We start from the raw sequence: 15,210 nt of genomic DNA on the forward strand, positions 1-15,210 counted from the left end.
AACTCAATATAAATATCATATCCTTGGTTTAAAAAAAACTAGAGCTCGGCAGCCAATACCACAATAAGCCGCGCGGCTTTGAAGAAGTTGCGGCAGCTTTTAGACATATGTTTTTATTTTTAACCAACTAATTTATAATACAAAGTAGAATGATGTCTGTCTGTCCGTCCGTCCGTCCGTCTGAAGCTTAAGATCTCAGAGAAACGAAGCACAAAAAATCCTCGATGGACAAACGGACAAAATGGGTTATAGATAAGATGCTGAGAGTCCTAAACTACTTTTACTAAATAAAAAAGTGTAATTTAAAGAATTTATTGGTTTCTATTTTGTTTTTTTTTATGGCGCAACGGAAATTGAAGAATCGTCTGCCATTTAACCTTACTCAATTTTGTAAATTTTTTCATTTAGATCAGGATAAGACAATGGATGATTATTTAATGCACATCCCAAATTGTGAAGCACGAAAATATAATTTATATCTATTATACTGCATTCGTTGTGAGTCTAAGTAGTTTTGATAAGGGTAATCAGCCGTTGATTTTTATGGCAGCTAGCTGCCATAAATAAGGCTCAACTGCATAAGTATCTGCGCAGCTAAGGATTTTATTGAATTATGGGCAGCTGCATATTTTTCCAAAAAATAAGGGCTGTTGATTGGTAGGCAAAAATACAGGCTTCAAGCAGCTTCAAAATACTGCTGTTAAAAAAAAAACATAAAAATTTAAAGCTAACTTACCATTTGCTAAATTCATTGGCACTAATGGTTTTCACAAGCTTTAGTCTACATTTCCTTTTTTGATACCTATACTTGTTGCTTAATGGTTTTTTTCCTGTTTTTTTGTCGTTTTTCTTAGATCTTAAAAAATATTTTTGCTTAAACTTTCGTGTCATATGTTTATGATTTAGGAAAATACACTCAAATCAGCAATCAGCTCATGCCAGTAAAGAAACTTTCCTGAAAGACTCAATACTTTTGTTCTACCCGTTTTGGAAATCTTTTAATCCATTTTTAAAAAAAGATCCTTGCTACTATATATAACACTAGCGGCTACGCCCCTAGAGACCTCTAGTGACCTTTAGATGTTTGTTTTTTTGAAGTCTTTACGATACCTCTTTATATTGCTATCACGTCCCTGCGATACTTCTTTTTGTTGCGTGCAAGTCTCTCAAAAATATTCATTATTTTTCCGATTTCTTTAAATTTTCCCGGGACCTATGAAAATCTACCATGTTAAGAAAAACCCGATTGGTTCAGCGATTAGCGAGATCCTTCGGTACAGACAGACACACATCCTGTTACTTTATTACAAGGATGACGAATAAAAAAAAAACACATTTGGACAAAGTTAGTTTATTTGTACATTACTACAATAGTTGATAGTTCTCATACAATGTTGCAATCATAACAAAAACAAATAACAAAATTGAGCAAAAATAAATATACAATTACTCTGTATACAATACTCCAGCTCAGAGATTCTTTTATATTTACTATATTGTGTGTCACAGTATCCATTGCGGTGTTGAGAGTGTGTTCTGTTCTTAAAGTAATAGGTTGCTTCTATTGTTGTTTAAATATGTAATATCACATTAAATTTTCAGCCCAAAAAAGCTAATATCTGAAATGTGATATTATTGTAAAAAACAACATAGAAACTGCCCAAAGTCTTTAGTCTTGCATTTTTATAAAGAGATAATATTCATAATGTGCTTACTTAATTAACAAATAACAATTTAACGCGAATATTTATAGCACCCTTTTTCACGTTTTCATCATAAGTAAAAGTATACATATTTTTTTATTAAATATGTATACAATCAAACAAAAATAAACAATTTTAACTTGCTGTTGTTACAGATATGTATAACAAAATTTAACCCAAAAAGATAACAAAAGATTATAACAAAAAAAATAACAAAATAAGTCTAAAAATTTCTCCTGAGATAATTTAATTTAGAAGAAAAAATAATATTGTAACATGTGTGTGTATTTTTTAAACAAAAGTATGCCCGCAATTTTTTTTTAATAAATAATATGTATATTTAAATACACACACACATTTTTAACATTTTTAAAGTTTAAAAGAATTGATTTAGTGCCTGTGAAGCCATGAGGTGACCTTGGCTGACCAAATAGTCTGACAGACAGAATACAATGTTGACATCAGGAAGGGAAAAAAGATTGAAGGATTCTTGGGGCGATTTTAAATGGTAATATAAAAAATAGATAGATAGATGGTTTGTATAGCCCCATACATAATAATACACAAAACATATAAACAAAATGAACACATGAATGTGTATAAAAGCTAAATATTCTATATCAAGAACAATTATTGTACAAAGGAGTTAAGCAATATCCAGGATGATTTGACGAGGTAGAAAGGGCAGACAAACAACATAATTTGTCACTTATCTGCCCCATAAACTGAAAATCCAAAGAAATTTTTAACCCTCAAGTGCAGCAATGTTCTCTGCTTGACAAAAATCTTTTCTCCAATCCCAATTAGAAATTCATTTAAGCTTTAAAAAGGTTTGGGCACATAATTTAAAACAATTAAAATATTGTTGCTATTTTTAAAGATTTATAATGTATCCTCATTTTCAAAGTCAATAATAAAACAAGTTTTTAATGACCCAATTAGCCAACAAAAAAATATGTAAAATTACTGGTAAAGAAAATGAGAAATTTTGATGATTATTTGTGTGGTTTTGTTGTGTTTATAAAGTATCACAGGTGGTCGGGACTCGGCCTCGCAGCCTCGGGCAGACAAAATAGTCTTTATTCAGTTTTTATGCCTAATCTGCTTAGATTATTACGCCAAGTTGTCTGAAATAGAAAAAAATGTTTAGAAACTTTTAAAGCAGATGATAACATAACATCTTTTAATATTTAAGATATAAATTTAAAAAAAAAAATATGAGGTTAAAACTTACTCATGAGCAAATCGTATGTTGTCTGGAAAAGTTGGATGTAGTTGCTATATTCATTATCCTCCAGACTTCTGCCAGTTATAGCGGTAGGAGCAGCGCCAGCGTTAATCATACACAGAGTCAGGTTAAAGGGGTTGAGGATGGCATTGATGATGGGAGCCTTGAGGTTGAGAGCTCCGGGAAGGAGGGCAACCAAGAGCATCAACAACTGGCTGAACAGAGGGCCGAGCAGACCAGCAGCAATAACGGCAGCAATAACAACAAGGAACAGAGGGATGAACTCCTCAATGAAGGCGAGGGGATCCAGACCGCCGGATGAGGTGGGAGCAGCAGCGGTTTCCTCATAGGCGTAGCCGGTGTCATAATCAGCATAACCGGCGCTTGGTGCGTCATATCCGCCAGCGGGGGCGCCGTAGCCAGACTGGGCAGGAGCAGAGTAGCCATTGGAAGCGGCGGGGGCAGCGTAGCCAGCAGACGCGGCGGGTGCGGCGTAGTTGTTACCGCCACCGGATGGGGCGCCGTACCCGCTGGAGGCAGCAGGAGCGGCGTACTGGTTGCCGGCTGAGGAGTAGCTGCTCTGGTCGGCAAGAACGCCGCCGGTCAGCACTAATAAAGATATGGCGCACTTGCTGTACATTCTAAAAAATAAAATAATTAGTAACTTTTTTAAACACAAGGTGGAGCTATAAAGTGCATAATTTGAGATGGTTTTCAGCAGTTACATGCATTTCATTTAGTTTTTCATATAAAGATATCATAAAAGTCTTTAAAATAATGTCTCTTTGAAATAAATGTTGACTTATTACATGCCATTTTGCTTTTAGTAAGAAAAAAAGACAAATCTTTCTAGAAGTCAAAAGTTGAAAAATGTGTAAAACGTGACCAAAAAAGTGGCGTCTTTAGATTGTAGTATACATTTATATATAAGATTATATCAGGTGATGTCCTTCAGATGAAGTGGGGGTCATTTTTCTCTACATATGACCAGACCAGACCACTCCTTATCTCAATAGCCCCAACCCCCATTTTTTGTTAAAAAAAAACACACCTTAAAAACTATCCTTTTTTGGTACCTCTTAACAAATATATTTCCCTATTTTCAATTTAAACATTTGTCAAAAAAATACCTTGATTTGAAAAATGTGTGAAAAGTTAATCTTTTTAATAAGATTTTAAAAGCTTACTTATATTTAAGAAACTTGAGTATAGAAAGTAAATCCTAAAATATTTTTAGTGTAAGCCTTAACCCAAGTCCTTAAGTCAAATTCAGAGTTTTTCGGGGAAAGAGTGATGGGGTTGTAAAGCTTTTAAGCATCCCCTGCGGCAAAAGTAGACGACAACTTTTTTTTCCAGGGCTCTAAAAATTCCAGATTTAAGATTAAATTTGAAGCATTTTTATCTTTCCAAATATGTGACCTCAATTTTGGAATAAAAATATTCTAGGTCACTCCAACTAAAACACACACTCACAAACACACACACACATAGAAACCTGTGTCTATATTTAATACAGGAGATGCTTAAAAGATAGCTTGTTAGGCATTTTTTTTGAGTTCCTAGCCAAAGGCGATATATAGCGTGCGCAAGATAAAAACGTCGGGACCAAGAAACGACCATTTTCAAACCATCGACGCGCCGCCATTAAAAAAATGACCTTATTCGACCTTTTTCAAATTTTGACCATATTTTAAATATTTAAAAATCATACTTTAAAGAAAATTATTTTAAAATTAATTCCAGCTGCAATTGGGCAAAAGCTATAATACAAAAACCTTTATTTTAATTCAATTTTTTGTCCTGATTTTATAATATACAAAAAAAGAAAATTTTAATTTAGAAAATAATAGATGTAAAAAAGAGAAGAAAAAAAGAGATATATGATTTATATAATGATAGATGGATAATCTATGGAGAGAAAGTACATATATAGAAAGAGAGATGGGGAAGGGGGGGGGGGGCTGCAAACATAGAATACAAAACATGCAGTAAAGGAAGGGGGGAGGTTAAAAGTGGAAAGTATATGTTAATGGGGGTGTGGAGTTATTTGAGATGAAGTTCTTGGGTCTTACAAGGTCAAATAGGCCCACACCACAAATAAACCCAGGTTCATGCACATAGAAAAAGGTTTATTTATATTTTTAAAAATACCCCAAATACTACATTTTTTACTTTCTTTTTACAACATAATATAAATACATGTCAATTTGAGTTTTTAAGAGTATTATTATATGTTAGGAAATTATTGTGCATATTTATGTCATAAAAAAAACTTGGAAAACTTTAAATAAAATGAAATCTAAAATGCGATGTTGTTTTGTTAGGCATTAAAGTCTTTTTTTATTAAACTAAATCATAGAATTAGATTTATGCATTCTAAACATTATATATTTAAAAATTTATTCTTGCTAACAAATTAAAAACTAGAATTGAACATGCATAAGTTCCAAGAAACTAAAAGCTTGAATTTAATATAATTAATGTTTTAAGAACTGTTTTCTCTCTCATTTTTTTTATAAGTAACAATCATTAAGTTTCTATAATTGGCATTTTAAGGGGTATCATGAAAAAAAGATTTTATTAAAATAGCATAAGACTTTTATTTTTAAAATTTACAAGTTGTTGCACTTAGGTCAGAGTGGGGGAGCTCAGAAAAAGAGCCTAAAACCATCCTAAGACATTTTTCAAGGTTCACTGAAAAGTAACCCATATGGACCTGCATTTTTCGAGATCTTTAACTTCAGACAAAATAACTTTAATAAAGATATAAAAACTGTTTCAAAAAATAAAATAAAAGTACAAGAACGAGAATAAACTATGAAAATTATGTTATTAATTAATGAAAACCATCTAAAATCACTGTTACCAAGAATCAACACATGCAAAAGTACACAATGATGATTATAATTATATAATTAATTATAATTATGGTCAATAAAAGGACCTGACCTTACAAGTGTCTCAGCTCAAAGTAAAAGGGAAAGTAAATGCAAAAAAAGTTATAAACACACACACATATAGAAACACTTGCACACATATCTAATTCACTTTTAGGTCAAGATACTTTGCTAAAATTTTAAACATAATCTCAAAAGAAAATATAATATTTTAATAAAAATATTTTTGATAATTATAAGTTACATAAGTAGACAACACATAGTCATAAATAGTTAGGTTAGGTCAAATCATGCTAGTTTTATTACTATTATAAATAATAAGACACTTTGTGGGTGCCCGACCTGTAACTTTGATGACTCGAGTTGAACTGATGCTAGGCCATGAGAGTAGCGACCTAGCATATTAGAATTTACACACACACACTCACACACACGCATAGACATGCTTACATCCATGAAAACTACTTCCCCCATGTTATCCTTTCAGGGATGGTTAGCGTCCCCCCTCCTCGAAAAAATCTTCTAATTTTTTAATGATAAATCTTCTAAATCTTTAAAACTTTAAATTTTGAAAAATTTTAGACAAAAAAAATTTTTAAGTAAGGAATATCTACTATTTCTAAAACTACGTGTGCACACACATACACACACACACACATGGCTGTGTGCATGGAAAGTGAAAATTGGCCCAAGATGGGTCTTTAAGACGCAAGGAACGAGACAGAAAAAGGGAGTGGTTCCCAACCATGGGGGGAAGGGATGGTGGAGGGAAGAAAAAAAAGATAGTTCCTCTGAGTAGGTGGGAGTGGGTGAGAGAGGCTCCAACATTAAGCCTAACTTTTATTGAGGAAGTAAATCAAAGATGGGAAGGCTTTCAGAAAAATAACAAGCAAGATAGAAAAAAAGAAAGAAAGAAAAGAAGAGAGAGTGAGATAGATGTATGAATGAGATCTAAGGGGGAGGGGAAGGGGAGTTAAGGTGAGATAAGAAAAAAAGTAAGAGTGGATTTTATAAAGTGTTTGGGGGGGGGGTTGGATATGGGTTTGAAGCTGTTTCAATTGGATTATAGTGTGCGACGACCACTAAATCCCCACCCCTAATCCTTCCTCTCCATCATTTATATCTATTTGAAGAACATGAGATTTAAAAGTTTTCTAAATGACCAACCATTTCAAACCCAAATCGAAATCTAAAAAAATAACATTCTCTAAATTTGTTAAATGTAAAATATATATTTTTTCAACAAGTAAGTAATTTAAATTAAATGAAATTTTACCCATTAGATGATGTTTTACCAAAATAAGTCACTATGTACATATGTTTAGAATAGCTAGTTCCTTTAAATAAAACTTTAATTTTTAGAAATTAGCCGTGCTTTGGATTTCAGTAAATGTAATAGTTATTTCTCGCATCGTATTATAAACAGTTTTCCGCAGATATAGAATGTACAATTATAAGATTAAAATTAGTTTTTTTAACCCCGAGGTGCCGAAGGCACGGGCTAAAAAAAACTGGTTTTAATCTTATGATTGTACATTCTATATCCGCGGAAAACTGTTTATAATACGATGCGAGAAATAACTATTACAGTTACTATTTATATTCGATCGTAGAACGCTGGATATAATACGATGCTAGACATAGTTTTTTCGTATGGATAAGAACCGGTTCCTATCCACCGGATTCGAATGAATACGAGAAATTTAATTATTTCGTGTTATGGCAGTTTGCAGTTTTGTTATCTTTAAAAAGATTTATTTTAAGATGAATGAAAGTTTATTGAAATTTTATAACCTTGAAGAGGATAAAAATAATATTAAAATGTTTTTGTTTAATGAATATGAATGGCCAGTTAAAGAGGGATATATGGATAGATCAAGGGAGTTTAAAACAGATCTATATCAAGGCATTCATGTCTATCATATTTTATTCGTGTTTTCTTGTTTTTCTTACATCATTTTTATTGTATTAAAGACCTCTAAAACGGTGGTCCAGGGGCGTCCAAGCTTTTTTTTTGAGGGGGGGGTAAAAAATTTTAGGGGGGGGGGTAATTCGTGTTTGGGGGGGTAAAATGGCGCGCGAAGCGCGCCGAAATTTTTTTTTACCCCCCCCAAAATTTTTACCCCGGGGGTAAAATTTGATTGGGGGGGGTAATTACCCCCCCTAAAGTCTGTTGGGGGGGGTAAATACTCCCCCCAAATCTGTTGGGGGGGGTAATTACCCCCCCCCCAAACTAATTTACCCCGGGGGTAAAATTTTTTGGGGGGGTAATTTAATTATGTAAAAAAAGCACCTACCTAATCTATTAAGTTAATAAGTACTATCCTATAACATAAAGTAGTAAGTAAGGTTTATTTGACTGAGTTCTCCTTTTTAGGAAAGCTTCACATAGATCCCTTGATGGTTCCACACTATTATAGGTCAATCCTTTGAGTGGTTTTAGGCTATTTTTCTCCTCCCTTTTTACCCTTTAGAAAACACGAGTTCTTAGATGCTAAGGGCGCCACTACTATTCAAATATATAGTAGTATCTCATTCTTTAGAACATAAAAATACAATAATTAACTCACTAACCAATGAACCAATATGATTATACTTTAAAGTGAAGCGTCTTATAGGTCCTGGTAAGTTTTATAACTAGTTTTGAGACACCCTGACATCCTCCCAAAAGAAATCGCCTATAGAAATTCTTTTTCATTATTTAATGAAATATTTAATTTAGTTAGGTATCTATTTTATAGAATCTTCAGTGCTTTACAATTACATCATAGATCCCCCCCCCCAAAAAAAAATTTTCAGTAAAATTTTTTTTTAAAGAACATTCAATTTGGGGGGGGGGGGTAAATACCCCCCCCAAAATTTTTTTTTTAAAGAACATTTATTTTGGGGGGGGTAATTTGCTTTAGGGGGGGGCATTTTGATTATATGTACTAATTTTAAATAAGGGCGTTTTAAGGGGTGGGATTATTTGATTATGGGCCTTCTAGTCCTTATCCCTTCTTCCCCATCCCTTCCCCCATCCCTATTTCCCGTTTATATCCCTAATCTCTTCCCCCTCATCTCTTCTCCCCCATCCCATCTCCCCACCCTGCAATGACCGAAGGGAAGGGAGCTAGAAAGCATCTTCGAAAAAAAGTACAGAATATAATTTAACCTCCCCCCCCCCCCACCACAAAACATTTTTTATGGGTGGAAGGGGATGTTATAAAATCTCAGCAGGAAGGATGAATAACCCCATTAAAAAAATTTTGGGGGGGGGAGGAGATAAAAACACTCATTTTGGAAATAATTTACCAAAAATTAACCTAATATGTAAAACTGATTTTAAATATTTCTTTATTGTATGACAACAAGGATGACAACATCTTTAAGTAGCAAAGCACAAAAAATCATTAGTAAGAATACAGACAAGTAGATTTAAAGAGCATCTGTTGAAATAATATATATTTTAGGTAGAAAAAGTCACAAATCCTTTTTCCTGCATATTGTGTGATGGCAGTCAAAGTAAATTACATACTGGATGCTCGAAACAGCGAGAAATTTTTTTTTTTTAATATTATAATCCACAAAAAAAATTATCGCACCATAAAAACCAAAGATATAAAGAACTATGTAAAAAAATAAAAAAAAATACTTGTCCTTTCATCTACAGATATAAAAATCTCTTAGAAATATGGAAAACTTTGGGGTATAGTCTCTTTTGTGGCAACGCCTCTTAAGGGGCATTTCCTCGTATTTTCATAGTAGCTTTTTATAGGTTATTCTAGGTTAAGTTAGGTCAGGTGATTTCCCTGCAGGGTTAGGCATTTGACCCCGCAAGAGCTATAAATAGGGGAAAAGCTACTGTGAAAATACAACGAAATGCACCTTAAGAGGCAATGTCACAAAAGGGACTATACCCGAAATTTAAAAGATACAAAAATGGCCAAAAACGTCCTGAAAAGTAGTCTGACATCCATGAATTTTTAATAGTTAATTATACTCCATAATGATGGGAATGTTAACACAAGTTTTAGCCTTCTATCTTTAATTGCAGTTGAAAAAATCACATTTCCCCCTTAGCATTACGTACTGACAGCCATAGTGAATTATAGAGAAGCTAAAAAGTTATATCAACATATCCTACCCTTTTTAAATGGCACTTTAAAACTCTGTTAATTTTTAATTAAGTGGTGTTTCCAAGGATTTATAAGGGCGGTGCGTGAAGCGCACCTAAAAATATTTACTCCCCCTTTGAACTAAAATCAATTAAAGACAACAAGAGTGGCGTATTTTATCAAGTTAGGAATATAGAGTGTAGTTAGTTTTAAGGGTTTTTAATGAAAATTGCCATTAAAAACATGTCTTTTTGTAAGTGTATGTAAACAAAAAAATGATAAACTTATCCTGAAAATAATATGACATCATATATAGTTATTCATTTAGACAGACATACAGTGTTGAGAAAAAGGCTTAGATAAATATCAACGCTGTTTCTTTTTTATATAAAATAACTTTTTGATGAAATATTTGTTGTTTACAAATGTTTTTATAGAAATAAAAACAAAATATACAATGCATGTGATAAAAAGCAGAAACCATTTGGAAGTGCGTGAAGCGAATTTTTTTTTCTTCAAATATGCAGGGAAGGAGGGGTTTTTGGGCTATTTATTACACTAATCCCAAATAATTCATATAAAATTTTCTTATTCGTTGGCTCAACAACTTTGGGGACTTTAATGGAATTTTTATTGGTTGGTTAATTAAGTCGAGTTTCCATACATTTCATCCACTAATTGTAATCTATATAAGAGGTAATTTTGTGTATCATCATTGGGGATGTACAACATTTCTTTAGGTAAAAAGTTTATATTATACCAAATAAAATACTTCCTATTACCTGGTTTGTTATGTTCAGTGAAAAAAGATTATAACCTAATTTCTACACTAATTAAAAAATTTGGTAAGGTTAAATGAATGGCAACTGTCTGTTTGGCGCGAAGCGTCAAAAAATTTTTTTTTGAGTATTTCTTGATCTTTTTTTTGGAAACTGGGATAGTTTTGCTTTTTGTAGGGTAGGGGGCAAAAAGGGGCATTTTTGTTGACCAGGGGGGGGCAAAATTGGGCATTTTTCAACATTTAGGGGGGTCGCGTTTTGGTCGCTAGGGGGGGGGCGATTGCCCCAAATGCCCCCTTCGGTTCGCACGCCACTGACCATGCAAAGTTAGGCACTAATTGAAATTGTTCTGCAAAGAGTGTTTGTCTGGAAAGTTTTACTATAATTAATACCCAAAAGGTTTAAATGAATTACTTATCACATTGGAGATTTATGTTTATTCATTCAGAATCCTACAGGACAAGACAATAGAAAGTATATGTTAATGATGAACAAAAAAATCCTTCTTTTTCGTTGTTCCACTTGTAATAAGTTGGATTTTACTGGATAATCTTCAAAACTCAAAGCCGATGTACAAACCACCATAGGCTAGAGGATGTAGTGTTAAAGGCAGGTTTTAGTAAAGTATTTTAGTTTTAAGACATTTTTGGTTAAAATAATCTAATAGATATGAGGCATTATAGAATAGCAGAGAAAAAAATACATATAAAATTAATATGAAAACAATGCAATACTTTAGAGTCTTTGCATAAATCTTTATTGGGTAGTACAAACTAGAAGTGTCCAAACTTTTCTAAAGAAAGCCAATGCGGGTAGTTTGGTTTATCATAATTAGGGGTGTATTGTATATTGTATATAAACTTATCGTCGATTGTCTTATCCCTTACGAAACATTAAGTAATTTAAACTAACGAGAACAATAAAATTCTCTTTTCCAGTATGACTTCGAATCCGATTAATATTCTGTTCATTAGAACAGGTTCTCAGCCATATTGGAAACCAATGTATAGCATCGTATTACAAACAATTTTCCAGGAATATTATAACATAAATTATAAATTTAAAACCAGTTCTGTTAGCCTGGACAGCAAAACTTGTTTTAACATTATATTTTTTTCATTTAATTATCTGTGGAAAGCTGTGTATAAGCAACAAATAACTGTTATTCTATACTTAATAATCTATGAAAATAGCATACTTACATGAACTTTTGACCATGAGTAGGAAAAAATACAATGGATATAAATGTAGAAGACATTTATATAAAAAAGTAGAACAGCAATAACAAGGTACAACAAATTATTAATATAAAAACTGTATTATTAATAAATAGTAAAACGAAGATATTGTAGTTACATGGAAAAGACTGGAAAAAATGTCAATTTGTATTATAATGTGTATTTCTGAGCATTAATGTGGTCAGATTATATGATTGTTTATCTATACATTCTATATTTATTGTACAATTGTTATTTTCTTTATGCAACTAATACTACAAAACTATACACATGTAAAGTGCACATACTTTGCAACAAAAAAAAACAAGGATGACAACATCTATAAAAGAGAAACTCTAAATAAGACGGTATGACAAATGAACATAAACACTTGTAGGGTGTCAAAACTTTCTTTGTTTATAATATTGTACCTTGTTTTTCTTAGAATCAATAATCCATAAATAAGATAGATAGGATAAAGATATAATACAAACAATGTTTTCAAAAAAGTGTAAAAAGATAGGGGAGGAGGTAGGGGTGAGGTGTCGAAAACACCAACTATGCGATAAATATTTAATTAAAGCATTAATATTATGATAAATCTTAGGTTATTATTCTTTTTATATTTCAAGATCTTTTGTTTTTATAAGATGTAGGAAGAGGTTGAAAGAAAATAAAAAAAATAAATTGCAATGCATAAAAAATCCTTAAATCAAAGTAACATAAAGTCTTTCATAAAGTGTATCTGTAGCGTAGGATCTCGCTAACCACTGAACCGATAAGGATCTTCTTTAAAGCGATGCTTCTTATGGGTGTAAAGATGGTATATAACTTTTTACAAGGAGAGTACCTCAACTCTCCTTGGACAAAATCAGCCCCAGAAAAAATTTTTTACTCTTAGAAAAAATAATTTAAAGAAAAGGCCTTTAGTGGTAGAACATGTATAAAGTTGAATCATTTTATTTTTATTTTAGACTTTTTTATTTAATGCAGGTCCTGAATTTGTAAGCTGATCTAATTAAATTAAGAACTCTTTGACCTTGATTTAAAAATTAATCAAAACTTATTGACACCATCAATATTATAGACAGACAGATGGCTCACAGAAAAACAAATGGCTGACAGACAAATAGATGGCTCACAGGCAAACAAATGGCTGACAAACATACAGATGAAATACAGACAAATAGACAGATGGCTGACAGACAAATAGACAGTTGACTGAATGACAAACATACATATGACTGACGGAACGATAACTTACAGCCAGATAGATGGATGACTGACAGACAAACGGACAGATTGCTGACAGACAGACATACACATAACAGACAGACAAATAGACATATGGCTTACAGACAGACATACAGATGACTGACAGACAAACAGACCGAAAACTGACTGACAAACAGACAGATGGCTGACAGATAGACATACAGATGACTGACAAACAAATTGACATATGACATACAGACAATTAGACAGATGGCTGACAGATAGACATACAGATGACTGACAAACAAATTGACATATGACATACAGACAATTAGACAGATGGCTGACAGATAGACATACAGATGACTGACAAACAAATTGACATATGACATACAGACAATTAGACAGATGGCTGACAGATAGACATACAGATGACTGACAAACAAATAGACATATGACATACAGACAATTAGACAGATGGCTGACAGATAGACATACACATAACAGACAGACAAATAGACATATGGCTTACAGACAGACATACAGATGACTAACAGACAACCAGACCGAAGACTGACTGACAGACCGATGACTGACAGATGGCCCATAGACAGACATACAGATGGCCCGTAGACAAACAATCCCCTATAAAACTTCAAAGCTGTTATTATTTCAACTTAGTCTTTAGATATAATGTGTTGATTGTAAAATAAAATAAGTTTAGATATCCGGTAGTAAAAAATAATATAACACATACGTTTATATCAGACAATTTTCATATCATAACATACTTTATATGGCTACTTTTTAAAACTTTTTTCATAGCACAAAAATGAGGGAAGAATGATAGCCTAAAACCTTAAAAATAAGATAAAATTGATAGAAACCCTCCTAGAGCCTGCGTGTAACATCCTTAAAATAAAAGTGGTTAGCGAGATCTTTAAGAACAAACATGAAAAAATATGTACTTTCTAAAGTGTGTCGATACTCAGGGATTTATAGGATAAAACAGTAGTCGATAAATTTGTGTACATCCCAATTCATTTAAACAAAATTACTCTTCCGGAAAATTAGAATTATTGGAATAGTTATTTCTCGCATCGTATTATAAACGGCTTTCCGCGGATATAGAAAGTACAAATATAAGATTAAAACTAGTTTTTTAGCCCCGTGGTGCCGAAGGCACCGGCTAAAAAAACTGGTTTTAATCTTATGATTGTACATTTCTATATTCGTAGAAAGCTGGATATAATACGATGCTAGACATAGTTTTTTCGTATGGATGAGAACCGGTTCCTATCCACCGGATTCGAATGAATACGAGAAAAAATGTTCTGACACTGCTAGTTTGTAAATCCAAAAGCTCACAAACAGACAGACAGACAAACATCATAGATGAATGGTGGCATTCCACTTTCTAAATAAAAAAAATCATGGATGATTCTCCAGGGATCTAAAACGTTAAGACAATGGTCGATAACTTGATGTACATCCCCAATGATGATACACAAAATTACCCCTTCTGTAGATTATAATTATAGATTGAAACGGTTTGACAATGAACTAAATGACCAAACCAATCAAAATTCATTAAAAGTCCCCACGGTTGTTTACCAACCAATAAGAAGATGTTATCATAAGACTTTGGGGACTAGTGTAATAAACAGCCCAATGTCCCCTCCCTTCCTGATAGTTCTCATTCCTGTTCAGATTTAATATTTAATCAATCAATCAATCTAAAAACAAAAATGAAAAGTGGGTGAGGGTCTCATTTACCTTATTTTAGACCAAATATTTTAGATTAAGCAAAAACCTAATTAAACTATTGTATTGATATTCTTGCGGTTTCATAGAAAATACAATTTTAATTTTAAATCATTAAACAAATTTTGCAATTCGAAAAGATAAATTTTTCACCTTATATCGCCATTAGATTTATTTATCGCATCGAGTTATATACAGCTTTCTGCGGATAATAAAATTAAAAATAATTTAAGAATAAAACCAGTTTTTTTGCCTCGAAGGGCAGAAGGCTAGTATCAATTTCATGATTTTTATTTTAATATTCATGAAG

General features: G+C 32.5%; 2 protein-coding genes across 51 annotated transcripts in view; one reads left to right on the forward strand and one right to left on the reverse strand.

Annotated features, from left to right (window-relative positions):
• Positions 1–15,210, forward strand: part of LOC145313990 (ubiquitin-conjugating enzyme E2 N) — a 257,338-nt gene that overhangs the window by 13,142 nt on the left and 228,986 nt on the right. The gene's annotated exons all lie outside the window — the stretch shown is intronic.
• On the reverse strand, positions 1,336–6,290 carry LOC145313993 (uncharacterized). The gene is made up of 3 exons (XM_080153713.1): positions 6,171–6,290; positions 2,938–3,572; positions 1,336–2,830 (listed from the first exon to the last, which is right to left on the reverse strand). The coding sequence occupies exons 2-3, from the start codon at positions 3,569–3,571 to the stop codon at positions 2,817–2,819; spliced, it is 648 nt and encodes a 215-aa protein (XP_080009839.1). The 5' UTR covers position 3,572; positions 6,171–6,290; the 3' UTR covers positions 1,336–2,816.

Source organism: Acartia tonsa, chromosome 3 (genome assembly GCF_053477335.1).
Source record: "Acartia tonsa isolate MP-2025a chromosome 3, ASM5347733v1, whole genome shotgun sequence".
Taxonomy (NCBI): domain Eukaryota; kingdom Metazoa; phylum Arthropoda; class Copepoda; order Calanoida; family Acartiidae; genus Acartia; species Acartia tonsa.

Bases quoted from the DNA above. Each gene is read 5' to 3' on its own strand.
- LOC145313993 (XM_080153713.1), bottom strand. From the start codon at position 3,571: ATGTACAGCAAGTGCGCCATATCTTTATTAGTGCTGACCGGCGGCGTT.